The following is a 26,920-nucleotide window of genomic DNA, read 5'->3' as shown; positions in this document are numbered from 1 at the left end:
CAGAGGGGCAACAGAAAAGATCGAAGAAAACAGACGGGCACAGGGCAGTGTTCACCAGGCCCCAAAGGTGCAGAGAGGTCAGAAAGCAAGGGTAAGGGATCCCAGGCACAGAATGGCCTCTGGAGGCCAGGTGGAATGGTGTGACAGGGGGCTCCATGGGGTAGTGGATGCAACGGGGGAGGTGAAGAGGGAGAGAAGTTGACTGGGGAAGAGGGAACGAGGTCTATTAAAAACCTCTCAGTGCATAACACAAAATGTCAGGGTTTATAGCTTCATTCTTGGCTTTGCCGGGACTGAGAACCCTGAACAGAAATGTCACCGCTTGTCATGTTTAATCACCTGCTGTTTGTTAACACCTTCCCTGCAAGGAATCTGTCTCAATCTGCCCCTGGGCCCCTCAGGGACCCCAGGAAACAGAAAACATCCCAGGCTCCTTCTCTGGGCCCTTGGTCCCATCTCAGACTCACGAGGGAGGAGCTCCCTTCTGCTGCATCTGCAGGCCTCCTGAGGAGCCCCAAAGTGACCCTTCCTATCAGGTGGGCCAGGGGAAGGAACCCCACGCAGTGTTATGAAAAGCCAGGACCTCACTGACCTGGTATGGTATGCTTGGTGTATCTAAGATGACTGCCGCCTCCTGTTCTTCAGCCTATCTCATCCACTGGCCCACCCAGGGGTAAGAGAAGGAGGGCCTGGAATTTACCGATGTGGATGTATCTGCTTGAACAGCAATTGCCACAGAACATCTACCATTCAAAGCTGCCCTCCTCCCTGCTACAATCCAGATCCTACCATCTGTGGGTCTGGCTTGGCTCCCTCCCTGCACACGCTTTCCTGGGTTGTTTAGACTAGGAATTCTCAGCCCTACTGCTCCATAACTTCTTCCTCTGATCTGGGGATCAGTGGGGGTGGACAGGCCACTTAAGCATCACAAGTCTCCCCAAGAACACCAAGCTGTTCCCAACCTCCGAAATTATAGTGCAGTCAACTCCAGGAAAGAAGTCAGGTCCTCTCTGACTCCACCCAAGTAAAGGCCTGCAAACTCAGTACAACCCCCAGACCGAGACCCTGCTTGAGGACAGCTGTCTGCAAAGTAGCCAGTTTATTCCACGCAGGTCCTAAGGTAGTCCTGTCACTTCCAGTGGTGACGGAAGCCAGTAGGGATCCTCTTGACCTAAGGTGACTGAAGGGGTCTCCCAGTGAGCCAGGGGACTGTCCCCATCATCCCTTTCTGCAAAGTCTCTGCTTTCAACACACACATCACCAGACTAATCTCCTAGGAGAAAGAGTGCTGCCCATTTTTATTTGAGGTGCCCTGGTCCAGTCTGCTCACTTCCATTTCACTTCCCTACAGAGAAGGGAAGTGCCCCTTTCTTAGAAGCTAAGCAGTGTAGATGGAGGCTTTCCTACAAAACCTTAGCATGCATTTGCATCAACCATGACATAGTAAGGGAGGCCCAGGGAGGTGTTCATGGATGACAGGTGTGATATACGTGGGGCTCAGAAATGTTCAGGAACATGGGTTAGGTAGCACAGTAAATACCCAAGGCTGGAAACCGTGCATCCTCTACTCAACACTACCATAGGGAATGATCCTCAGGGAAGCCCAATAACCTTCTCCCCTGCCCCTCTCTGGCAGGGAAACTCCACACTGTCTGTCTCTTGGCATTTGGGAACAAACTCAGCAGTGTATCCAGGTCTCCTGTTTTTTTTTTCCCTCTGTACTGGAGATCAAACCCAGGGCCTTGAGCTTTCTAGGTAAGCGCTCTGCCACAGTACCATATCCCTAGCTCTCCCTGCCTGTGAATCAGAGCAATTCCCTGTCCTTCTCCAAGGGAACCTATTTAGGTATGACATTCTCTGAATCACTAAGAAGGAAGATGCAAAGTAAACTGAGAGGAGGGGGCAGTTTGTGTGGCCCACGTCCTCTCCAGCAGTCCTGCCACAGCTGTGATCTGTTGGGGGAGAGGCCTCAGTGTTATAGGGGTGGGTCACAGTTGCAAGCCCTTTTCTAGCTCTCCCCAGATTTCTAGGAAGTGCCCTGTCATGCCTGTGAGGCATATGTGAGCCCACTCCAGGGCACATGGACCTAGTTGAAGTATAGCAGCTGACTGAGCCTTGGATAGGGCAAGTTAGTCTCTGGTGGATCCAGCTGTAAGTCACCCCTCCTGGACAGGATATATTTAGCTCTGGAGGTGTCTGGGCTCTGAGGAAGGAGCCCTGAGGAAGCACCCTGAGGGAAGAACCATGTCAAGCAGCCCACCCTCCTTCCAGTATCCAAACAGAGCGAACTGACTGCCTGCTCTGCCTGGTTCATGGAATGTGGGTCTTTCCAGTCCTGGGTACACAGGGGTGGTTGGTCACCTTACCGAGAGGTCACCACATTGCTGACTACCTGGTTTTGACCTGTGGAGACTCTGCCCAGAGTCTGTGTGGTACCCGTTCCTGAGGTCCCTTCTTCCAGGAGAACTGATGAACTGGGGCCTTCTCATACCCATGAGCCTCTCTCACTGGGATTTTGAAAAGCTTATTACTGTGACTGAGAGGGACCATGCCATCTACCTAGCAGATCATGGTGCAACCCAAGAGTACCTTAGGAGCGGGGGCCTGGCCTAGAGCAAGGGAGCCTCTGGGTCTAGAGCTGGTGGGCCTGAGACCTTGGATTTATCAGATGAGTATGCCTCCTAGCCAGGCCCCCTGCTATAATCCTCTCATTAATTTACTATTAGATGAGAAATTACTCCTCACCCAGGAATATAAGTTTTCATCTTATTTTAAGTTGGATTCTTAAAGCAATTACCAAGGCATCTGGCGATGACTTCACCCCGGCGCCGGCCCCGGAGGGGAGAAGGGCAGCCCTGAAGCTGCACAGGCCCAGCTCCAGTTCCTGAGGGGAGCTGGGAGGACTGGGTGCTCCAGCCCCTATCCTGAATCCTGGGAAGGCAGTGGCACATGAGATCTCTGAAATTTGCTGTCTGTGGAGAAGCTCCTTCTAGCACCACCTGCCCCCTGAACCCGCTAGTGACAGTTGCCGAGAGCCTCAGCAGCTGGTGCCGCGGGAGCATTTTCTATTTTTAATTGTTTGATCGGAATATTAACTCATCTAGGCCCATTCCCAAGGCACAGTTCCCAGCCAAAGGGTTCCCCATTTCCCATTCCTTCTTTCTCCCCTCTTGAGTCAGAGTCAACTTTGAAATTAATAATCAGAGACACGGGCCTCTGTGCATTTGCAAGGGATCAGTGTGGGAGAGAAAAAGCAATCAGGCTCCTCACCAACCCAGAGGAGCCAGAAACTGTTCCTGGCCCTCTGTGAGTTCTGAGCAATGACCCTGGGCTCTAGGCCCAGCACCCACAGACACAGCCATTCTGATGCTATCCCCACTTTTCCTCTAGCCAGCACAGACTCTCTCACTGGCCAGCTTTGATGGCAGAACAGAGAGCCAAATATCCAGGAAGCTCTCAGGAAGGGCAGGTGGGGGCAGGGGTAAGGGGTACTGGGATGGATGCATGTGCCCTGAGGGGCTGGGCAAGAGGCTGACTTTAGCTGTGGCTTTCCAGTTATGAGAGGAAGGAAACCCCTGGGAAAATTGGCCAGCAACTCCTCTGTGGGCATTACAAGAGTCCCTGGCCTCTCCATCAAAGGACAAGTTACACAACTAGCCAGAGCTATGTGTCACTTTGGCTTGGAACAGACCCCACTGCTGGGAAGAAATCTGCTGGGGACAAACTTGGTCCTTTCACTCCCACCTGACTCCTTCCCAGGAAAGGTCCTCCACCCAGCACAGGGGCTCCTGGCCTCTTGGTCCTCCTCTCCCTAAATGCCCTTGGCCCCCACTGCTGTGCTCTTCTCTCTCAAGGACACAGGGCCGTCCACACCAGGAATATTTACTCACCAGACTGGCCCTGTTAGCAGCACTCACCACAAATATGTTTTCTGATAAAGTTGGCAGAAAAAAATTCTACAGCTCAAAACAATGTCAGAAATCATCCCCCACCCCCACTCAGTGAGGGCGAGGTGGGGCCTGGTAACAGATCACACAACCAGCTTGGGACATTCCTCTCCCTCTCACTTTGCTCCTTCCTGTTTTACCTCTACCTTACAGCCTGTTACCAGGGATCCCAGAGCTGGGGACAGTTAACCTGAGTGCAGGGTCTTGGGGAGCAGTATTTATGTTGCTTTTGAGGATAAGGCTGGGCAGCCCGACACCTCAGCACCTTGGTTGCTCCCTGGGCTGTCTCACCTCACTGAGCCCCCTCCCCCGCCCCATCCTCTCTCTGTGCACATGGGCTTTAATGTTTTTATTACCTGTTTGACTCGCTGCCTTATTGCTTCTCCCCTTAATGGGGCCGTAACCGTGGAAACGAGGAATAAACGGCCACCAGAAAATGAGATGATTAAACAGGTCACCCTGGCAAAACAAACTCAGCCAAGGAACCTCTGGGGGTAGGAGGGGTAGACTCCCCCTCCTCTACCAGGGTCAGGAGACCTGGACCAAAGCTGGCTCATATGTCCAGGCCCCTGAGAGATCTGGGGCAGGTATGGTGGGGCGCCCCCTAGTGGGCAGCAGAGTATCCCCCCCCCCCCCCCCCCCCCCCCCGGTACTCCTCTGGTTGGCCAGACCTCTCTGCCTACTGTGCCCTTGAACTCTTGGGTTATACAGGCAGCAAGTATCAAGGAACTAGGCAGAGGGACATGAGAACCACAGTGGGGGAGAAAATGTACTCCTGTGTCTAGTGACACAGACGTCCAGACATCTCTCCTGCTGGCCTCCTGGATGACCCTGCCTTCCTACTGCATTGGGGGGTTCCCCATCTAGGGCTCTGCCTGGCTCTTCCAGGCTCCTGTTCTCATGCAGCACACTCCCTCCCATGGCACCCTTAGTTCAAGGATAAAGACCTATAACAAAAGCTCAGATCTGGAAGATTCTGGGAACCCATGGTCTTTGGAACAAAATGGGTCCATTTCTCCTCATCCTGCCTGACAAAGTCAGGCAGTGCCCTAGCCTTGGCCCAGGAAGCAGCAAGGGAGGGCTTTAGGAATGAGTCTCAGCAGCCAAGTGCTATGGCCCTGGCAGGGCCTGAGGGGCTAGAAGAGACCCCAGAGGGCAGGCCTATGGGACACCCTAAGAATAGATACCATAGCCACTCTGGAGCATTCCAAACACTGCGCTCAGGGCAGAGATCTAGAGCCCTGGCAGTCTGGATGGGCCCTCAGCACGAGCCCATGACTGTTGTGGCCTCACTACCTGCACTGGGTGGACCAGCTGGAAGGGTTCTGGCCCAGAAGGACAGACATACCGAAGACAGATCTGCTCAGCAAAAGGGGAGATAGGGAGGCAGAGATAGGCCAGGGAGGAAATAGAGGAGAGGTCCAGACTGCACTGGCTACTTCCCTCCTGTCTCCCTGGGCAGCAGCCTGACCTGTCACATACCAGTCCCTCCCTGCTGCACACCACAGTCATGGCTAATAGCTGCTGGTGGGGAGTCCCATCTAACCATAAACTCCTTATGCCCCCTTGTCTTTATGTCCCTTTGCCCCCTTTACATCATCCCTGATCCCAGCCCTATTCTTTCCTATAAACCAGATTCTAGAATGCTCTAGAGGAGCTAAAACCCAGGTACCCAGGGAATCAGCCAATATTTCCTGCCTTCCTCTTTCTGCCCCACTTAGAAGCCAGCAGGCACTTGGGGAAGAAGCACCTCCATCGATCAATCACACCAGCACTTACAGCAGGAAGGCCTGCACCCCAACCCCACACCAAGCACTGGGAAGAGATGTCAACACAACAGCTAATGGGCACTATTAGGAGCAGCAGTAGCAGAAGAAAACAAAGATCCCTGGCCTTTGCTCCTGGGGACTAGGGCACATGAGTGTGAGAATTGCCCTGGCACACCAATGTCACAGGTATAAGTAGATCCTCAGAACAGCAGGTCCCAGCCAGCCCCTTATCTCTTATCTCTTTCCAGGGCCAACTGGGTGTGAGGCTGGCAAGGTGTGTGTCTGTGTGTGGGGGTGGGGGGCGGGGGGCGCAGAATAAGAAAGGTGAGTAGGAAGGCCTTGACTGCCAGAGACCAGTGGCCTGGCAAAAAAAAAAAAAAAAAAAATCCAAAACCAAAAGTGGTTGCACAATGGAAGTCAGGAGCTGCCCTCAGAGGGGGTGAAGAAGAAAGAAAAGAGGGCAGTGGAGGGAACATGGGTAAGGCCACAAATTCACAAAGCTCCCAGTCCCTACTCCTGGCTCCCCTCCACCAGCCAGGCCTACAAACTTGGGGAGTCCAAGCAGCCTGTGCTTTGGCATCTCCAGAGGCTCACTAAATTGCAGCCTGCCTAGAAGTTCTTCCCTGATAGGGGATGTGTCCTAAGAACCTGAGGTAAGAGGTATAGGTCCACCAGACCAGTACATGCTAGACCACCAGGCTGCAGCCTTTTTCAAGTGAGACAGTCGGTTCCTCCTCTACATAGCAAGTGGCTGGCCCTTTCCCTTCTCAGCCCCTTCCTACTGTTGCTGGACGCTGGCCTGGCTACCCCAACAGCTGCCACTCACCTTGGGACTCACAGGTGGTAACTACTACAGAGCAACTTCCTTCCCTCTCTGAAGATGAGGACTAGGAAAAGGAAAGGAGGAGAAGGAGGGGTGGGGGAGAATGATGAGGTGGTGGCAGCTAGGGTGGTCAAGATCTAATCACCAGCTCAGGAAGGGCAGAGTTAGATGCTGAGCCTTGGAGCTGGGGGCTGGTGGTAGAAAAATGGCTGACCCCTCTAAGAACAGTGGGCCAGCCCCAGGTGGTGGTGGAGGGGTGGGGTTGCGCCATTGACCTGGCAGGGTCCAGGGAGAGCAATGAGGCCAAGAGCCTTCCCGGGCCCCACCCGGTCCCCTGCCCAGGCAGTGGGCAGGGACTTGAGCCAGGGGCAGCAGCTTTAATGAGGAGATGCTGCTGCAGTGACTCAGCCCTCCAAAGGTGCCTCCATTTATTTTATTTTTCCATCATAAAAACCCAAGCTGCAACTCAGCCAGATTCCCTGGCTGTGGGGGTGGGGAACATCATCAGTGCCGAGAAGGCCTGGCTGATGCTGGCCCCTGGGCCTCTCTCTCTTGGAGAGTTCATGGGTTCCTCTGGTTGGTCTCTACCAGGAAACAAGACCCTGAGGTATGGTCTCTTTAAGGGTGCTTCCAGACCTGCCATGCTGTCTCTACCTCCTGTAAGAGAATAATGGCCTTGCTGGGCCTGGGATCCTGCATTTTTTATGCTTTATAATTAGTGCCAGAGCTGATTCAAGGCCACCTCAAAGCCCAGACCTCCCTGATGTCTCAAATACTTCTTTCCAGGAGAAGGTCCCAATGATGTACTTCTCACCTCTTCCACATGACCCTTCTCCCATACCTGCCCCCACTGAACAAAATCAAGCTGGAGGTGGAATAGCCAAAGACCTTGAAGGCCATCTGATGTTCAACTCCCTCCCAGTGTTACTGTCTGAATCGTATCAGGAAACTTTACGACTTCTAAGACAGCCCATGGTCCCCTTGACTCTGACAGCTTCTTCCTGCCAAGATGGCACCAGAGCACCTACCCCTACAACAGACTGGCAAAACCAGTGCCCAACCTGGCTGGCCCCAGCTTAGACTGGTTGAGTGGATGTACCGTTTGGAGGAAGGAAAAATGAGGGCAATCTGTTCTACCTCAAAGCCAGCATGAAATCCTTTCCTTCAGAAACAGCACAAGACCATTCCCAATCCCTGGTGCATGCTGAGTTCAGCATAACTAGAGCTAGCAGGGTTCCTAGAAGTCTCCACTCTTGACAATGTCTGGCCTTGAACCCATGGCTCACAAAAGTTTTGGGAGTTTGGAGGTGGGCTCAGGGGCTGAGTTGGAGAAGTCAAATTCTTTGCTCCCTGGAGTCAGACACCACCTGGGAAATGTCTACAGCCTTTTTCTTCCTGCCTACAGACGTTGTATTCTTTAAAATCCCACAGTTACTAGGAAACTCCGCTCTTAAGAACCAAGCAAAGGGACCTACCTGGCCCAGCTCTCTCGACCCCTTCCTGGCTTACCACAGTTGAAGGCTGGGGCCAGTGTGCAATGGAAATCTGCCTATGACACAAGGGGGTCCCTGCCTGTAGCCCTAGCAGAACAAAGAAACAGGCCTGGCTCAGACAGTGACACTCGACTTGCCTGCACCACACGGCTACAGCCACAATGCCACATGCGTGGGCAGGGCTGCCCCTCACCAATTCCCCCTGTGCTTTGTGGTCATCCTTTTGAACTTGCCTATTTGGCCCTTTACCTAGCAGAGCCTACTGTGAATCCTCTACTGGACATTCTTTCCCCTCCTCAAGCTCCCCCAGGGGAAAGAGGGGCATTTACAATCAGATCCCAGATAATCCAGGGCAAGTTCCTTCTTACGACTCCACTGTTGTTTTATAGCCATTTTTTTTTTTTTAGCCCTGGTTTCCAGTGTGTTCAGGCCCAGGAATCAGCCTGGGGTGGGGGTGGCTAATCCTGGGGAGCTCCCCAACTACAGGATGGATTTACCTGTGTCTAAAAGCTTCCTCCTGCTCCCCCTCCCCGTCCTGAGTCCCTCCTCCAGGGAAATCACTCTAAAAGGCCCTAATGGAACTAGGTCCTCCTCTCTTCCTCTTTCTCCTCTCTCCCTCCCTCTCTCTCTCTTTCCTTTTTTTTTATTAGCATTTGTGGAATTTATTCCCAAACTCTCCTAATCTTCCGTACACAACCATTTGATTTGCATAACCCAACCCCCTCATAAAAACTGGCTGCTAGTTTAATTAAAAAATGTAAATTTGCTGTCATCTCGGGGCCTGGTGAATTAGGACGACATCGGCATTTTTTATTGCTAAAGACGTCCAGATTGATCCAGCCCTTGGATGAACCATGGTGGGGGAAAAGGGGTCCACATGCCCCTGAGGATGTCAAGGTCCTGCTGTCCCCTCCTGAGAAGGATTCTCCCACTACTGAGTTACTTATGTCTAGAGTGCTTTGGGACCTCGATGGGTCCAGGGTTGGAAGGGCCTCTAAGTCTGATCCAATACTTGTTGGAGGTCAACAAGTCTTTGGGACCTGCACTCCTGGCCTTATACTGTGCTAACATGGCCTCTCTCAGCTGAAACTCCCCAAGCTGCTCCCAAAGGAAGAGAGCCTATACTTCACCAGCGGTGAGCCCCGGACTGTGTCTCTCATGCATTCTGGAGGTCCAAAGAAACACCCCTAGTGGCTGGAGATGAGCCTTGGGTTGGTTGGCCAAGAGACGGGCTCAGAGGAGACAGATCTGAGTCCTCATTGCTTCCCTTTTTTTGTGAAGTGAGGAAAAAGTGCTTTTCTTCTGAAGTTCTGAGATTAAGTGAAATTTCCAAGTTCAAAGAAGAGGCAGATGGCATCACTAAATGCCTCCTCTAGGAAACAGAACTTTGACCCCCTCTCTGCGTGGCCAGAGTCCAGGCCCAGGTCCCACTGGGAGTGTCCTTCTCCAGCTGACCTCCAGGCCCTTCTGGCTTCTAGGAAAAGTTTCTAGAGCCCGTCCCTGGAGTGCTAGGAGCAATTAAGTCTCCCTCAGGCTCCAGGAGGTACCACAAGAGGCCATGCCGCGTACTTCCTGCCAGGCTGTCAGGACCCCCCCCAAGGAAGGCCCCTGTGGTGGCCTGGGAGGGATTGGCATGACAGCTCCAGCTGGCACCCAGGTCAGAAGGAGGAAGACAGGAGGGCCTGCCTTCTAGCTGAGTAATACCTGGGTTCGGTATGCCCGCCCACAAGCAGCCTTGCCTGTATCAGGTAAGGGGTGGTGCCAAATGCCTGGCCCATCTCTGAGGTCTGCTCCTGGGCTGGGATGGGTGGGGGCCCCATTTCCGAAGAAAGGGGGTGGGGTCTGAGAGGGAGGCATTGAGACACCCGATTAAAGGTGTGGGCGGACTATTTCTCTGTGGGTGTGGAGGGCAGGGAGGGGCAGGTAGCAGCACTGGCCTGAGATACCTTCACAACTTTGCCCAGCAGGGGGTGTCACACCCTTCCTGGGCACAGAGAGGTCCTGAGGACCTCCACATTCCATTAGCCAAGATTACACCTGTCAGGACGGTCTAAACTCTGTCAAGGTCCCCTCTCCCACAGTACACATCACTTTCCTAAAGCCAGCCACCATGTCATTCCCCACACTGCTGCCTCCCCTTTGACCTCAGAGGGTCAGATGTCAGGTCCTGACTCCCAAGGGATGACACTGTGACTTTGGGCCTATCATGAACAGCAAGTCTAACACCAGCCCTAACATCTACCTATACCATTTTTCCTTCCCTAAATGAAACAGAAGTGCTCAGAGGTCAGTCCTGATGAGTGGTCAGCATGGTTATTTCTTTGAAGATGGGTGTGGCTTTGGACAACCAAGGGTGTGAGGTCCTAGTCAAAACTTGGTTTTAATAGAGAGGGCTGGTAGAAACCTAAAGAGTGTAAAGCAAGCCTCATTCAGTTCAGGCTGGAAGCCCAGATGGGAACAGAACTATTGAATAAAATTAGATCAAAACCAGTCAAACACCAAATTCTCAGGATAAACTCGGCCCCAGGCCAACAGTGCACTACCTGGAGCAAGACCCCAGTCCCATACCAGGCTCCCCAAACCCACATGCCTAAACTTAGTCATTGGTCTCCTCCATCTCCACCTCCCAGGGTGGGGGCTAAAAAGGGGGCTGGGAGAGAGTCCTGGGCCCCTCACTTTGAACTGATAACAGCCGCCTCAGCCCACAGATTCTCAGGTGAAAAACACTCATTAGCCATAATAAGCAGCTTGATCATCCGACACAGCCTTGTCCCAAATAAATTAAATTCCTTTACCTTGAGACAGTCGCCCCGAAACCAGACTAACCACCTTTCCCAACAGGACGCTGCTTTCAAAAACTAAACCACCCCCCACTAAAAAAATAAAAACACACACCCCATAGCCAGACACACAAATCTTTACAGAGGGGAAAAAATGTATATATATGTCAAAACACGGGGCCACACAAAAAACAAGGAGAACAAAAACCCCCATAAAAACCCCCTAAATCCTCTCTCTGAGTGCCCCCCTGTCCTCTCGGTTCTTTCATAATGACAAGCATCAAATTAGTCACAGTCACTAAGCAAGTAGCAAATAATAATATCGCCATCCAGAAAGCTGGGCAAAGCAGAGACGGCAGCTCCGACCCTCCGCGCCGGCCCGCACCCCCCGCTCAGCTGCGAGCTCATTGGGCTAAAAATAATAACTTCCGTAAAAGAACCGAAAGAAAAGTGAAAGAGCCTCCCGTGGGTTCTCACCGGCCCGTACCTGTTCCAAGATCCATTCTCCGCTCCTTGGTCCCAAACTCTTCGAGGAACGCCACGAAAAGAAGAAGAGGGGAGAAAAGAATCTGTTTAGTGTCTCGCAGGCCCCCGGCCCCCGCCCGCCCGCTGTCCCTCCCCGGCTGGCCGGGCGCATCCCGGGCTGGGGGCGCGGGCCGGGCCGGGCCGGGCCGGGCCGGGCCGGGCGGGCGGCGGCGGGGAAAGTTTGCTCCGCGCCTCCCGCCCGCTCTCACGCTCCGGCCCGCAAGCTCCCGGCAGCTCCCGAGTTCCTTAAACTAAAACAGAAACTGCCCGTGACCGTGGCCCGACCGGGGACCTAGCCCGCGAGGCCGAGGGGCCCCCGCCCCGTCCCGCCGCCCCGCGCGGGGGTCGCCGCGAGCGCCCGGCCCGGCCCTCCCCCGCCCGCTCCCGGTACTCACCATAGTCGGAGAGTCGAAAGCCGAATTCACTTAAATAATCAACTTTCATAATACTTAATTAATGCCTAATTGCAACTGATTACTCCCCGAATAACAAGTTGTTTTAAAACCCTGATGTCATTGCTCCTGACGGTAACACTCAGGGTAACAGTTTGGCAGGAGGGAGAGGGCGGGCGGGAGCGGCCGGGCGCTGCCAGGCGCCGAGGTGATTGGCAGGGCGGCTTCGGTACCGCCCCTCGCCGGGTCCGCGCGGCTCCGGCAGGTGAAAGATCAGACTCGGCCCGCCTGCCGCCCGCGCGCCCGCCCGCCTCGCCGCGGAGCTGGGGTGAATGGGCGCGCGCTCGCCCGCGCCGCGCTCGCTCCTCGCTCTCGCGCGCGCACTCTGCGCACCGGCTCGGGCGGGCGGGCCGGCTGCCTTATTGGCTCAGTGACTCCCCAAACCTTTGACTTCAGGAGGAGGGAGGCGGGGACTCTACGCTCGGGGCCGCGTGGGAGGAGGCTGGGTGTGTGTGTGTGTGTGTGTGTGTGTGTGTGTCTGTGTGTGCGTGTGCGTGTGTGTGTTGGCGGTGGGGGGGGTAGGAAGCGTGTCGAGCGGCTAGAGCGAGGCGCGGGGATGGCGCTCGCGCACACGCACCAACTCTCGCCGGCCGCCGCCGCGGGCGCGAGCGCACTCGCGCGCTCCCCTCCGCCGCTCCGGACCCGAAAGCGCGATCCGACGGCCGCCGCGCGCGCCCCCCTCACGCGCCACCGCCACGCGCGCCCGCAAACTTTTTCGCGGAGGCCGGCGCAGGTGCGAGGGCGGGGGTGTCACAGGGCCGCACCAACCAGGCAGCGCGCTCTGGCGCTCCCCTTCGCGATGCCGGATGGCTCGGAGCTTCTGAGGTGTCAAAGGGGTTTTGGGTTTTCCTTCTCACACTCCGGTTCCATCATTTTGTTGTGGCTCTTTTGAGTTCGAGGAAGAAAGGAGTCCCTGGCGGCGGAGTTGGGTGTGTCGGGGGAACTCGCACGTCAGCCTCGCGCTCCCCCGCACGCACCCCCGCGCGCCGGCCACGCGCTCTTGGGAGCGCCCTCCTGGGACTCACTCTGGGGTTTCCACTGCTTCACTTTGGTTTTTGCCCTTAAAATGGGTCTCGGTGGCCTGCATGGCCGCCGCGCGCCTCCCGGGCCTTTCTTCTTCCTCCTACCTCGCAGTTGGGCCACCGGCCCCACATCCCGACACACCCGCTTCTTCCCTCACAGTCCCTCGGCAGCCTTTTCTCGCCCATTCCCAAGCACCAATACGCGCCATTACTTAGGCTTCCTCCCTACCTGGTCCCTTGGGCCGCTGCGCACAGAACATAGGCACCCCTCAAACTAGGTGCCAGCGTCCTGCCACCTGCTCCCCCAGTATCCCGGGGTCAGGCCCTGCTCCCTCTGACATCGGTCCTCATTTCCTGTCTGCCAGCTCAGGACTGGACCAAGCGCTGTGTTGTCTCCTTGACGTTTCTTTTCTCCTAGAGAGTTTGGTGGGTCCCTCAGCCATGGTCCGCACAGATCCCCGACGTCCGTGCTGCAGCCATCCTTGTTAATGACCCAAGTCACCCATCTGGCCCAGAGGGGCTCAGGAAAAGCGCCCTGTGCGGAGCAGGGCTATTGGCAGCTTTGCTGAGGCAAGACCTTCTCCCACTGTCAGCAGCTCTCTTTCCTCTCCTCACCTAGCTTATTACCTTGCTCTCTCCCTACCATCTTTCACTCCTGTTCTAGGAGGGGCCTCACTGCCTTCCCATGAGGGGAAGAGAACCAGGCCCTGGTCTGGGCAGCGTTTGACAAAATGGCGCTGGCCTATTTTTGCAATATTTCTATTTTGCAAAGGGAGGGGCCCAAGGAGGCCTTGGGGCAAAGACGTCAAGGGAGTTAACAATCTACTCTTTCTCCTACTTTCCCCTTATTTTTCCTTTTTTATTTATTTGGTTCTTTAGTTCTAAATGGCCTCATGGAGAGTGTGACATCCCCTCCCTGATGCCTTCTTGGAATCCCCCATTCCTGGCTGTCACATACCCTTCCGGCCTGTCCCCATCCCTATGTACAAAGCAGCGGGAGAGGCTCAGTTTTACCGAATGTCCCCTGGACTTGAAACCATGAATAAGGGGACAGAGTTTTTTTTTAAAACCAGTGCTCCCCAAAGGCTGGCCCCAGGGAAACCAGGCAGGGGGATCATGTGCTCTGTTCCCCACTGGGATCTCAGAGAGGCATCTCTGTCTCCAGGACTGCTCTAGGGCACACACCTGCCTGTGGGTGCTGCTACCCAGGACTCCAAAGCAAGGATTCTGCCCTTTTGCAGCTTTGGCTTGTATCAACAGGTGAGCAATCTCACACACCAGTCTTGAGCCTTTGCTTTTCTGTCTGGGCAACCAGGTATAGAAGAAAGTTTGATGCCAGGTGTGGCTGGATGACTTCTGGGTACATTTGAAGATGTCTATGCAGACAGAGACTCCCTGCATAGGGAACCCACACAGACTCTGGTTGGCTTTGAATGCCCCTCTGGGCTTGTGTTGATGGTGGTCCAGGCTGATCCTGAGGAGAGCCTGGGCAGACAGGAAAGTATCGCTCCTCCTAGTTACCTAGGTAGTGCTAACCACATTGGCCACCCAATAACTTTGTAGCCTCTGCTGGGCGAAGGTGAGGAATGGCTGACAGGGCAGGAATGGAGAGAGCTGGAAGGAGGCAGCACATTAGGGCCATCTAGAAAGGCTGCCACACTGGTCCATGGTGAAGAGAGGTGTGGGCTGCCTGGAGCGCAGTGGCCACATCAGCTAAGTATGCCGAATAGGCCCTGCCCAAGGACAAGGAGCCTTTGCTGGAGATCAGAGAAGCAATAAACTAAGGCCAACTTGGAGTGTTAGGATTTGAGGTCTAAGCAGAAAACCGAAGTGTTAAGGCCATGGAGCACAAGGCTGAGGCTGTGTGACGGAAGGTCACCAGACCTCTCCCGCTGTCTGTCCCTGCGTGTATGCTCACACCAAGGAGAGAAGCCAGCCTGGAGCTCAGGTGTCTCTTAGAACTAAGGCCCTCTTTTGCCTTGATGACCCTGACATGGAGCCCCTGACAGCAAGCTACCATGCCTAAACTCAGGGGATGAAACACCCAATGTCATAATTCCTCCTCATCTCCAGACTCTGGGCCCAGAGCCTCCGGCTCCTGCTAGGACACCCAGTCCAAAATAAAAAGCAGAGTGGAAACCTCCACAGTAACCGCACCCACCCTGGCAGCCCACACTGGTGCCCCCTCTCCCTAGTCACACTGCCACGCTGGCTCCCGTCCTCCCACACCCCCAGTGTGCCCACTCATTCTTTCTCCCTCCCGAGCCTGGGGCCTTCTCACTCACCGACCTGTTTACACACCAGGTATCTCATGCTTTATCTGCTCTCATTTTGAATTTGTAACTTTCACATAAACTTGAACAAAGCTCCTTTTGTTCCTGCACCCCACCCCAGGATCCCAATAAACTGGTTCCCTCTGAGGCGACTGGGCCAGGGCACAGAAGCCTTGGCCAAAGGACTGCGTGTGCATGTGAGCAAGCATGTTCGCACCTGTGAGGGAATCCGTGTGTTTGCGTGTGAGTGTGCTCCCTAGGCCGATGGAGGGAGGGGGTCAGGGAGAGCAGAAGTGAGCAGTGTGGACAGGAAGCATTGGGGGTGGGCACAGGAGGGCAGAGCTGAGGCCCCACAGTCTGGGCCTGGACATAGGCACGGATTCAGCCAGCAGGCGGCTGAGATTGTGGGCCATAGACAAATAGATGTCAGGGTAGGGGGCAAATGAGGATGAAGAAGATATAAAGGGGAAGAGAGTGGCAGGGTGGGTGGCGAAGAGAGGGGCTGAGGCCACGCTAAGTGTAAGGCAGACACAGGGATCGCATTATGGCAGGATAGGGGCTGGCACAGCCGCACGCTCGGCCCGTAATCCTGTTAGCCAGCAATCTCCATTCCGAAAGAGCTTCATTTCTTTGTGAATATTTGTAAACTAGATATCTAATGGAAAATTATAGGAAAATTATAGTGAAATTCATGACGGAGAAATCCGATTATCCCTAATTCAATTATGCCATCTTAGCCCACACAGCACATTTCCCATTTTTTTCCCATAAATACCGATGCCAGGGGTCCCGGTAATCAAATAAAATTGAAAATCATCTTCCCATTAAATTCAATTAGCCGCAATTTCTAAAGCCTATCAGAGATTTTAATTACTAAATTATAAAATTCTCCAATGCTAAATTGAAACCAAAAAAATTGCACATCCTTATATTTCAGAGAAAAAAAAAAAAAAAGGCCAGCAAAATCCTTGAAAAATGCCCTCCTCTCTATGTCCAGATCCAAAGCAGCTTCCCCACTTGGAGGGACTTCTCAATTGCTGCTTCCCTGCTCAGCTGCGATGAAAGGGGAAGAGGGGCAGAGGAGAGGGCCCTGGCAGGGGAGGGGCCGAGGTATATTAGTCTAACAGAGGGGTGAACCACACCCCTAACCCCCACCGACATGGGCCCACTGGCCTTCCTCACTGTCCTGGCTCCTGAGATGTCCTCAGATCTGTCCTCCACTGGGAGGTCTCTAATTCTCAGTGCTACCTTCTTGGCCTGTGAGCTGAGCTTGGGCTCAGGCATTAGCTTGGCTTCAGGGCTCTGTGCAGTTCCAGGGCAGCTGACCAGAAACAGTCAGCTCCTCACCCAAGCCCCAGCTCCCTGACCACTCTGTTGGGCCTTATGGGTCAGAGATGGAAACAGCAAGAGCCTAGTGTTGAGGGTAGACAGATACCATGGATGGTTATGTGGCCCAGAGTCTTCTGGGTATTCCCAGGGGCTATAGGTCTTGGCAGAGTATGGCCTCCAGGGACAAGGGTGGGATCAACTTGGCCCAAATATGGCCTTTCCCCACACTTCCAGCTCATCCCACTCTCCTTCTCCACCACTGAGAAGCCAGCACCCTGAACTGACCAGAAGGAGTACCCTTGCCCCATTCAAGAGGCTCACACTTACCCCTCAGTAAAAGAAGTGCTGGCCAGAACCCCAAACAGTAGCCCCTCCCCCACCAAAACCACTTACCCGCCTCTAAAGGGTGCTCTGCAAGTTAGGAGAGCCTGGGGAGGTGGCATCGGTGGTGGCATAAAGTGACCTGAAGTCTAAAACCCAAGGTAGGCGGCTAGGTGGGCAGCTGGTGGCCTCAACAAGCTCAGTGCAAGCAGCTCAGACCTGCCGGCAGCCCAGCCCCTAGAGAGCAGGGAGCAGCTCTGATCTGCCAACCAGCCAGGAGTGCCAGTAGGGGAGGCACCCGCAAACAAAACAAAAACAAAAAAGTTAATTATCTTTGGCTTTTTCTTAATAAATATCCAAACTGGCCCGGCCGGATCCTCCGCTTCAGAGGGAGAGAGAAGGAGGAAAAAAACCCCAAACCAAATCTAAGAGACTGATTCTCTTGTCTCATTTTCTCTTTGTCTCTCATCCTTATATTTATCTCTTATCAGAAGCAGTGACAGTTTCACATTAATTCCCAAATTTTGCAAATGCAAGAGCTTGGCCATAAAAGCTGTTTTTTCTTTTCTTTTCTTTCTTTCTTTTTTTTTAAGTTTTGGGGTGGGAAAGTGAGGTGTTAGAAAAGAGGCAGGTGGGAAGAAAAGGAGTGAGAAACAGCAGAACAGAAGCAGAGGCAAGAGCAGGAGAGAGACAGAAGGGAGGCCTCAGAGTGAGACGCAGAGAACAGGGCTAGAGGATTACCCTGTGGGCACAGCTCTGCTAATGGCCCTAACTGGGGAAAGGGACCTGTTCTGGAATGTGGTGTTGGCACTTGGTTTCAGTTGCAGTTATCAGGAGACATAGGGACTTCTCATTTTAAAACTCCAAAGCCACCTGGGTCTCACTGGCCACTTTAGCCTCCCTGTTGCTGCCAGTTCCCGTGCTGAGCCTCACTTCCAAGAATGGGGCTGGGGAAGAGAAACTGGGGGAGGATCAAGAGGAGGGAAGGTTGGCTGTCCTTATGGAGGTGTGTGTGAGGCTTTTCTGCATGGAGTCTCCAGCATACCTGGGGAGAAGAGAGATGCGTGTTGCTGCCTGGGCTACGTGTTTGGATGATGCATGTACACGCCCGAGCCCAAACTGTCAGAAACACGTGATAGGGTGGAGGGAGGGGGTGGCAGTAAGGACATCAAACAGTCACTCACAGAGGACTGGCTCTGGAGTCGTTCCACCTGGGTTCAAACCTCAGCTCCATCATCCACTGACTATACAACCTTAACCAAGTCCCTGGTCCTCTCAGAGCCTCCATTTCTTTAGTATCTACATGACTGATTGTCTAGGTCTAAAGGAGGTGGGGGTATGCAGAGTAACTGCTAAGGAGTCTGGCTGGGGTTTCTTTCTGGGGGATGAAAAAGTTCCAAAATTAAGATAGTGGTGATGGTTGCACAACCTTGTGAATACACTAAAAAAAAAAAACCACTGAATTGTACATTTTAAAAAAGGTGAATTTTAAGGTATGTGAATTATATTTCAGTAAAGTGGTTATTAAAAACGGAGAGAAAAAGGAGAAATAGTAACAGCACTGGCAATATGGGTTGTAAGGCTGGCACAGGGTAAGTGCTCAGTAAGGGGCCACTGTTAATATGGGGCCCGGACTGGTGTCTGTGAGCACATACTGTGGGTGCTTACAAATGTTTCCATGGGTCCCTGGCTGGGGCCAGCAGGTTGTCAAGTGCCTGAGCTGCCCCTGGGGGTTTGGTGGGGGCTCCTGGGCAGCTGCTCCCTGGCAGGGGTGGGAGAGTGCATGGCCTCCTCCTGCCTCCCACTGGTCTCTGGAGAGGAGGCTGCCCATCGTGGCAGGCAGACTTCAGGGCTGCACACTTGCCTGTCTTGCAGACACTCATATTCTCCATGTGCAGCAGACCGTGAATTCACCTTCATACTAGTTACAGGGTTATTTAGCTTCTCCTGACACTGACAATCACAAACTTTAATTCGCTGCTTGGCTTCTCCCTGCTGTGCCCTCTGCCCACCCCCAAAATCCTTGGGAGAGGATGGGAAGGACTGAGGTCCAGCCCTCTCTTGCCAGAGCATGCCCTTTGGAGTGATGGAGTGATGGAAGGAGGTGGGGGTGGTCGGCAGGAGAAGATGATAGGCAAAGGGCTGGGGAGAGAACAGAGTGGGAGAGAGGAAGTACCACTAGGGCTAATGGGACCTTCCGTCGTGCTCCTCCAGCCTGACACTAATGTATTCAACCTGACATCCCATCCTGTCCTGAGTGACGCCTCAGTCCATCAGGCTGCTATGCTGAGGGCCTGACCAAGACTGATAGAGGCTAGGACTCGGCCTGGGGCTGAGCTCCCAAGACCAGGCAACTGGCATGGGGCTGGCTCTTCTGCCTACTGCTGGACTAGTGGGTGCCCATCTAGGAACCCAAGGGAGCCCAGTCCTACCAACTCATTTCCCCCATCTCCTTCGCCAATCTCCCATCAGGCCAGCTGGGCTTGCCCTGCAGAGGCTTCTCCTGGCTTACTGTCCTTTTGCTGGTGTCACATTTCTACCTCTGGTGAAGGCAGATGGACCTGCTCAAAGCTACTGCCAAATATCAGATGGGAATTATGACCCTGAGACATCTCCCACTAACCACCCAAATCATACTAGCATGGGAGACAGGGCTGAAACTAGACCTGTGTCTTCACCCACAGGGAGAAGCTGATGCTGCCTGGCTCATCCACAGCCTGCCCTGGCAGCATTCTCTCTCTCTTCCCTTGGCTCTAGAAGACCTCCCTCTTGTCTCTCCTGTGCTCCCACACCCTTTCCAGGAGTGGCCTAACTTCCAGAAGATCCACAGAGCCCTTTCATTGGCTCAGAGGTCAGTCCAGACCAGAGATCTCTCCTCTCAGCCACCCTTCACCTCTTGCAGTGGTACCATCATTTTTCTCCCAAGTCTCCAGGCAAGTGAAAGAGGGAGAGTTTGCTCTCAGAACCATCTGGGCGAAACTCTGTCATTCACAAACTCCAAGCTGGCCCCACCGGCCAGTCATTAGGCAGAGAATCCCAGGAGCAGAAAGCCAAGCCAAGAGGACTCACAAAGACCAGAGGCCTGGCTAGGAACTGGGCCAGGGAGCTTGGAAAAGGAGATGCAGGGCGAGAGACAGGGCCAGGGAGAGAGGAGAGGCAGGGAAATGCATCAACGGGTCCACTTCCTCCCACTTCCATTTCACTGCCCCACCCCTGCCAGCTAGGGAAGTGGCCAGGGTGGCCTGGGCAAGAGAGATGTCAACGGGGCCGATGGGAGAAGGGGCTTGTTGACTGCAAACTGTCCATTATGGCTCAGATTATAAGCATCTTGCACAGGGCTCTCTGCACGATGCCGGGGAAATCCAATACGCTGAAAGGTTAATGCAATCAATTAGGGTGACAAGGAAGTAAAGTAAAGCCTTCCGAGTAGATGAAAAGGAGAGAGAGAGGGGGAGAAGGAGAGAGAGAGAGCGAGCCATGGGTTGCGGGGGGGTGGCATGAGTGGTGGGGAAGACGAGGAGGGAGAGAAATTAGTGGAGGGAGAGAAGGCCTGGAGGGGAGGAGAGATGTACAGAGGCCAGGCGCCCAGGCAGAGTCAGCAAGAGAGCACGGCCAGTGAGCTGGGTGGTGCAGCTTCCATCCCAGACTGCTGGTCATGCAAAGCTCCCTTTTCTTCACCCTTCCCCATCAGCCTTTCCTCCAGGGCTTCAAACCTTCTCTCAGGTTAGCACACTGTCATGGTGCTACAGAAGGGGACCCTGGACAGCACAGGTGCCCACTGAGTGACCTGAGCACCCATACCCCCAGGGACCCAACTCTTCCCTAGGCCTGCTTCTCCCCCACACCCCAGGCTCTCCTCCCACAGCCTGCAGAGCATGGTGGTCAGGACCCTGGTTTTACAGATGGGGAAGTTGGCACTCAGAGAGGTTGGGCTACTTCTCAGGACCCAGCAACAGAAGTAGGCGGCCCAGGCTCTGGCAGGGAGTTAGGACCCTGTGTTATTCCTACATGTCGGGTCCTGTGCTGTCCACTTCCAGTCACAACTCAATCACTTGTCCCAACAGCCCTGGAAAGTAGACCTTTTTCTCACCTTGCAAAAGAGGAAACTGCAGATTTGAGGTTAAAGGGCTTGGTAAAGGTGACAGGAGGGACACACAGGGCTCCTTTTCCCCAGGCTGGGGCAGGAGCTCTGAAGGAGCTGGGGTGGATGAGGGGAGAGACTGAGCAGAGGGTGAGGCCCTAAGGAGAAAAGGGACAGGAACTCCCTATTAGATGAGGGCTGCAAGTAGCCTGCAACAACCCCAGCATGGGACTCCCAAATGCCTGGGTCTGTCAGAGCAATCCCGCTGAAGAAGAGAGCACAGGAAAATGGCCAAAGAACACTGAGTGCACTTAAATCCAGGGAACTAGAACTGCACACTTAAGAAAGAATGGCAAATTTCATGTTAAGTCAATTTTGAGAGAGAAAGAGAGAGAGAGAGATTGAGAGAGAGAGAGAGAGAGAGAGAGCAAGAGAGAGAGAGAGAGCAGGAGCCAGAAACTTCAGGGCCAGAAAACTTTTTCTGTGAAGAGCCAGATAGTAAATATTTTATGCTTTGTAGACCACACTGATTCTGTTGTTTCCAATAAAACTTTATTTACAAAAACAGGCTGGGGGGCCAAATGTGACCCAGGAGCCGTAGTTTGCCTAGGTCCACTTCAGAATATGGAAGCAGCTAGGGCTGGACTGTTGAGGCTCAGATGCCTGTGCCATCCTGCTGCCTGGGAATGGGGGTTGTCCAATCTGGACCTTTGGGGCAGGCAGAAGTCTCCAAAGGAAGCAAGGCTCTTATGCCGTGCAGAGAGAGGAGAAAAAGAAGGGAAAGAACAAGCCCTGGCATGGAAAGTCAATTTTCAGCTCAGAAGATCCCAGGAAGCCCTTCATGGTGCTTTAGATTCTCGTGGATGATAGGAAGGGGTGGAGGCTCATAGCTCTTACAATTCTAGATTCTAGATTCTCGATAGCAGAGAGAGAGGCTGAGGTTAGAGAACAGGAAGCAGTGGCCAGAATGGAGCAAGAAGGGGCCAAGAGAGAAAGGCGAGAAAGGACCGGGAGCGGCGCTGTAACCAGGGTGGTGCTGGCGGCAAAGGGAGGAATCCATGGGCCCCAGCAAGAGTGCAGGGCGCAGGCCGGGCCTGCCCTACACCGGGCCGCCTCTGATCACGTTTTCAGGGCCACTGCCCGCCGGCACAGACAATGCTAGGGGAGCCTTTGAAGTCCAAAAGGGATGCCGCGATGGGAGCCGGGGGACTCTCCTCCCTTCTTGGCCCTCCCTAGGGGGAGGAGGCCAACAAGACAAAACCCAGAGTCGGTTGCAGCCGGGACCCCCGAAATGCGAGAGACAAAGGGAAAACAAACAGGTTTGGAGCCAAGCGCACGGTGCCGTGTCTGTCCCTCGCTCCGCGGAGCCTGGATGATGGATGGCTGCAGCCAGCCAGCTCGCCTGCCGGGCCGGCCCCACTATTTACATAACACTGGCGTTCCACCGGTCACCTCTGACACGACACTGCCTGGGGCCGAGGCTTGGTGGCCCCACCATTCCTCGAGCCACCACGGGGACTGTGACAGCCTGTGAAGGCCAGGACAGCTCCGTGTCCCAGCCTCCTCCCTGCCAGCTCTTAAGGAGAAAGGAGAAGGCCACTTGGGCAGGCAACAGCTTCAGAGGGGAGAAGGCAGAACTGGATTTGTAGGACTTGAAACCTATTGGGTTCTTCCCAGGCAGGGGATGGGCCTATAGGCTGCCAAAGCCCAGGAACCTCAGTGGTTCCCGCTGCCTGTGCTGTCTGGACCACGTTTCTTGCCCCACATCTACAATCCACATGTCTCCAGCAGTGCATTTCCAGCCTAAGAGTCAAACAGGGCAGCTCCTGCTGGGTCCATCATTTTCTAACAGGTTCCAATGAGGCAGCGGGCCTCCCATTCCCTGGCTCAACCTTCCCATCCATCCAGGGTGCTCAGCAGAACTGAAGCCAGCCCAGGGTGACATGTATCAGATCAGTGGTCACCATAAAGGAAGAAGACACAGGATGGGGGTGGGGTGGGCTCAGGCCTTACCTCTTAGCAGGTCCTATAGGTGTCTCAAATGCAGCTGGAGAGTCACTTCATCCTGGGGAGAGAGAGGAGTCTGTTAGCCTTTCCAGGAGGAAGCCCACCACCATGCCCCTGTGTGCCCCTGGGCTTCCTGCCACTTATGGGCTAAGGGGTTGGTGCTTCAGGGCCAGCCCTGGATTTAGATATGCTAAAAAAATCAGAGTAGGCTCTGATTTTGGCTTATTTAAGCATATGGCAACCAAAGTTTGAAAATTCAGAAAGCAGCAGGGACTGAATGCAAGGGAAGTATGAATCTCAGGAGTCCCCTAACCAAGTCAAGTCAGACTGTGCTTTGTGTGCACTCCCTCATGGAGACCAAAGTAGGAGTTGGGGCTTGGGGAACACTGGTTATGGGCCTCTCCTGTGAGCTGCTTCAATAGCTGACCAAGAATGTCTGGGGACAATGACAGAATATACCACCAAACACTCTCTTTTCTTTTGGCTCCTGAAAATAAAAAAGATAGATGTCAAGCTGTTCCCCATAGCAAGCGTGTGTCTAAGGGGCAAGGGTGGACCAGGGCCAGGCACCAAGAATCCCCAACTCCACAGGAACAGTCTGTGGACAGCATCTTCCACTTGGGATCACAGCAACCCCCACTGGGGGTCCTTGTAAGACGAGACAAACATCACAACAATGTGGAGGCCCTATGACCAACATACAACTCTGCAGAGCTTGCAGGCTCACGCCCTCAGCCCAGAGCAGGAGTTCAGAGAACCAAGTTCAAATGGAACAGACTCTGTGTCAAAGAAAGATGCAAGGAACCCTGTGCCTGCCCACTTGGCCCCAGTGGCCCTTGCCTGGGCCAGGCCCTGCACTCCAGCCTCAGCACTGGCCCACTCAGTGAGGGTTTGCTCTTCATTCTGTTTTCTTCCCTCTCCCTCATTTGTGGCTTATCAATGATGCAAGAGGAATAACACCAATTTCCTTAGGCCATGTAATCCCCAAATCAGATTGGGGGGATTGTGGGAGATGAGGTGACCTTGCACAGGGCTCCCGGAATGCCACCCAGTCCCACCGCCTGCTCTCCCGTTCCCAGGACATATTTAGACAGATAATGCTAATTGTACTTGACATGCCCTCTTAAGGAGGGCTCCGTTCTCCGCCAGCGTTTGTCGCCCGTGCTGGGCCACTGGGGCAGACGGTGCCTACTGGGGCAGAGCCTACTCTGCCAGATACTCTGAGAGGGACAATGGTCTTGTGGGCATTGAGTGGTTGAGGAGGGCTACCACCCATCAAGCTGGTCCAGAGAGCTGGGGGTTGGCAGAGAGCTGGGTGGACAACTGAGATAGGGGGCAGTAGAGAGAAAGGGGTGGGGAGCCATACAGAGGTGAAAGTGGCAGGCAGAGTGGAAAAGGGACAGTGGGAGAGCAGAGGTGAGCTGGGTGAAGTGGAGGGACTGTGAGCTAAGCCTTGGGGCCAAGTATGGAGACCCTGAGCGTCCTCTGGGAGGTGCTGGGAGGGCTCAGGTGGCACAGCTCATGCTCTGGCCAGTCAGTCCTGAACCCTGGCAGTGGTATCATCAATGTCCTGTCCATTCCAAGCTCTCCTGCCTGAGATCTGGAAAGGCACCTCGGCCAGCCTCCCTTGAACCCCCAAAGACCCCCAACTCCACAACTCCAGTATCTCTCTTCCACCACCTTTTTCTCCCCTCCCATCCTCCCTGGCAACTGTGCATTTATTAATTCATGAGGCACTAATTAGTTCTTTGTTTAATTTTGTGTTAAACAGACTGACCGGAATGATAACGACTTGCAGTGCAGTGTTGCTGTCCCCAACCACCCCTGTTTTCTGACAACAAGGGAGCGCAAGAGACCGGAGCGCTGAACCCAAATCCCTCAGCAGTTGCACTTCATTAAGTCAAAATGTGACAAGAAGCTTAGAGAGCAACTTGCAGATCTGATCACACAGAACTATCAGGAAGAAACTTTCTAGGAGTTGGTCTGGGCTGGAGGAGGGGAGGGGAGGGGTAGAGATGCATAGGTACGGGTCCTGTCCTTCACCTGGCTGAGGCAGGTAGCCTGGCAGGACAGCAGCAGAGACACTATCTTTTGGTGAGATCTGGGACATTAGGTGTATTCTAGGTCCCAGTGCAGACTTTAGAAGTACCCAGCAGTTCATCTTCATTTCTCTTTTCTTGTCTGGGCATCTTCTGTCTCGGCCCTTCCCTGTGCCTGATGTCTGGTTCTGGCACTGTGAGAGAGTGGTCAGCACACCCAGGGACTGGTAGAGAATGAGAAAGCTGACGCAGTTACGGAGGGGTTCTGCAAGGCCAAGCAGAGGTACAGCAGGCTAGGAAAACCCAGAGTGGAGGCCCTACCCTCAGGAAGGCTGAGGCTAAGCACAGTCTTTCCAGACTAAGAAAGAGAAGGAATGTACTCAGGGATCAGGATGGGAAGTGTGCAAGAGATGCCTCTGTGCCCATTCTGCCAGCGGTCAACCCATCATCCATGCAAATATCCATCCATCCACCCAAGGTTTTAATCCTAATTACTCTGGTCAGATACCCGAGGATGGGAAGGTTGAGGGCTTGGTGCAGAGTAGTATGGCAAGCCAGAAGCAGAGCTGGGTCCTAAGCTTGCTGTGGTGGCTGACTGTTGGCAGGCAGAGTTCACAATGACAACAGCCTTGTGGCCGCTTTCCTCCTATCCATGTGAAAGAGCCAGATCTTGGCCTCAGAAGGGTCAAGCTGCCAACCCCATCAGCCATGGCACAGACGAGGACAGTTGTATCAAAAGCAGCAGCCCTGTCCACCTCTGTCTGACCCTAATCTCTGACAAGAGCGCAAAGGAGATGTGAGGAGAATAAAACAAAACACATCAAAAGTTGACAAACAGAGCCCTCCTTGTGGGAAGTGCCTGTGGCCTTCTTCCTCGTTGGTTGATGCACCTGTCCAGGTGAGGCCTGACCTCAGTAGAACACACTCAGCCTACTGGTCAGAAAGTGAGTCTTTGCATAAGCCCTGCCCTCCCTTCCCCTGGCCAGGAGTGAAGTACAGTGGTCTCCCACCCGAGCCTGGCAGCCTTGGGCTGGCTTCTGTTAATTTGCTGTCAGGCTGCCTAAGCAAACCAATTAAAACTAATCATTAATTATAAAAGAGAGCGAGAAGAGTAGGAGAGAGGAGAGGGTGAAAGACAGGGACGGGAAGGAGAAAGAGGAAACTGGGCTAAGAGGGAAGACCCTGAGGGTCTGCAGGGAGCTCTGATCGGGGGGCCATGGACCTGTAGGCACCAGAGGTCTTGAAGAAGGAGTGGGCCAGGAAGGAAGTCAAGGATAGTGGCCACCATGGGTAAGGGGGTGGAGGGAAAGGCCAAGAAAGGAGGGAAGAAGAGAGTGAAGGGTGAAGAGCACAGGGGTCAGCACACCAGGACCCAAAGATATCTCATACACAGTTCCCCTGGCAGAAGCCAATGCCTATCCAGGACCCAGCTTTGTAGCCTCTTACCCACAGCCACCCAGTTCCATATGCATGAGGCTCTGCTGATTATGCAGCAGAGGCTGGCCTCCTGTCTGATGCTCCTACCTGTTCCCAACCCTCTCGGGCCATGGAAGCTCAGGACAGCTGCCAGGCCTCCCGGCAACCCCCCCGCTCCAACTGCCACCCGCCGAAGTGCTGCCCCAGCCTACCTCCCCATCCTCACATACCCTATTCCTGGCTAGGCCTTTCATAGTGGCTGGAGCCATGTCAGCCTGGCAGCTTGAGGAGGGGGCCAGCACAGACAACAAGGGGCAGCGTCATGGAAACGGGCACTTTCTGGGAGAAATATTCTGTTTGGCCTCCTTCCTGCATTGAGGAGCTGTCAGGAGCCTGAGTGAGAGTCACACTATCCCGGGACCAGGCGTGACAAAACCTATTTTCTGCCTCAAATTTGATTGATTAAAAAACTTTTTAGGAAAACCATGTTAAAAGAGTGAAAAAAAAAAAAAAAAAGAAAGACAGTGTATGAGGAGAGAGAGGGAGGGAGAAATAGAGGGGCAAAGAAAGAAAGAATAGAAAGTGCTACAGGGGAGGAGGGCTGGGGAGAGAAAGGCCAACGGCAGGAGCCAAGCAGTGTCTC

The 26,920-nt window shown here is 53.9% G+C and overlaps 1 protein-coding gene across 14 annotated transcripts in view; it reads right to left on the bottom strand.

The window, feature by feature from the left end:
• Positions 1–26,920, bottom strand: part of Casz1 (castor zinc finger 1) — a 144,215-nt gene that overhangs the window by 41,609 nt on the left and 75,686 nt on the right. For 7 of the 14 annotated variants that reach the window (XM_074081373.1, XM_074081380.1, XM_074081370.1 and 4 more), the window contains exons 3-4: positions 22,829–22,880; positions 11,300–11,338 (exon numbers count right to left, since the gene is read on the bottom strand). In XM_074081373.1, coding sequence (XP_073937474.1) covers positions 11,300–11,315 — 16 coding nt within the window. In that variant the 5' untranslated portion in view covers positions 11,316–11,338; positions 22,829–22,880. Of the gene's footprint in view, positions 1–11,299; positions 11,339–11,732; positions 11,943–16,806; positions 20,575–22,828; positions 22,881–26,920 lie in introns of those variants that run through there. The other 7 variants (XM_074081376.1, XM_074081379.1, XM_074081369.1 and 4 more) reach the window with 7 other exon arrangements.

This window comes from Castor canadensis, chromosome 7 (genome assembly GCF_047511655.1).
Source record: "Castor canadensis chromosome 7, mCasCan1.hap1v2, whole genome shotgun sequence".
NCBI lineage: Eukaryota > Metazoa > Chordata > Mammalia > Rodentia > Castoridae > Castor > Castor canadensis.
This window is presented reverse-complemented; position numbering and strand designations above follow the sequence as displayed.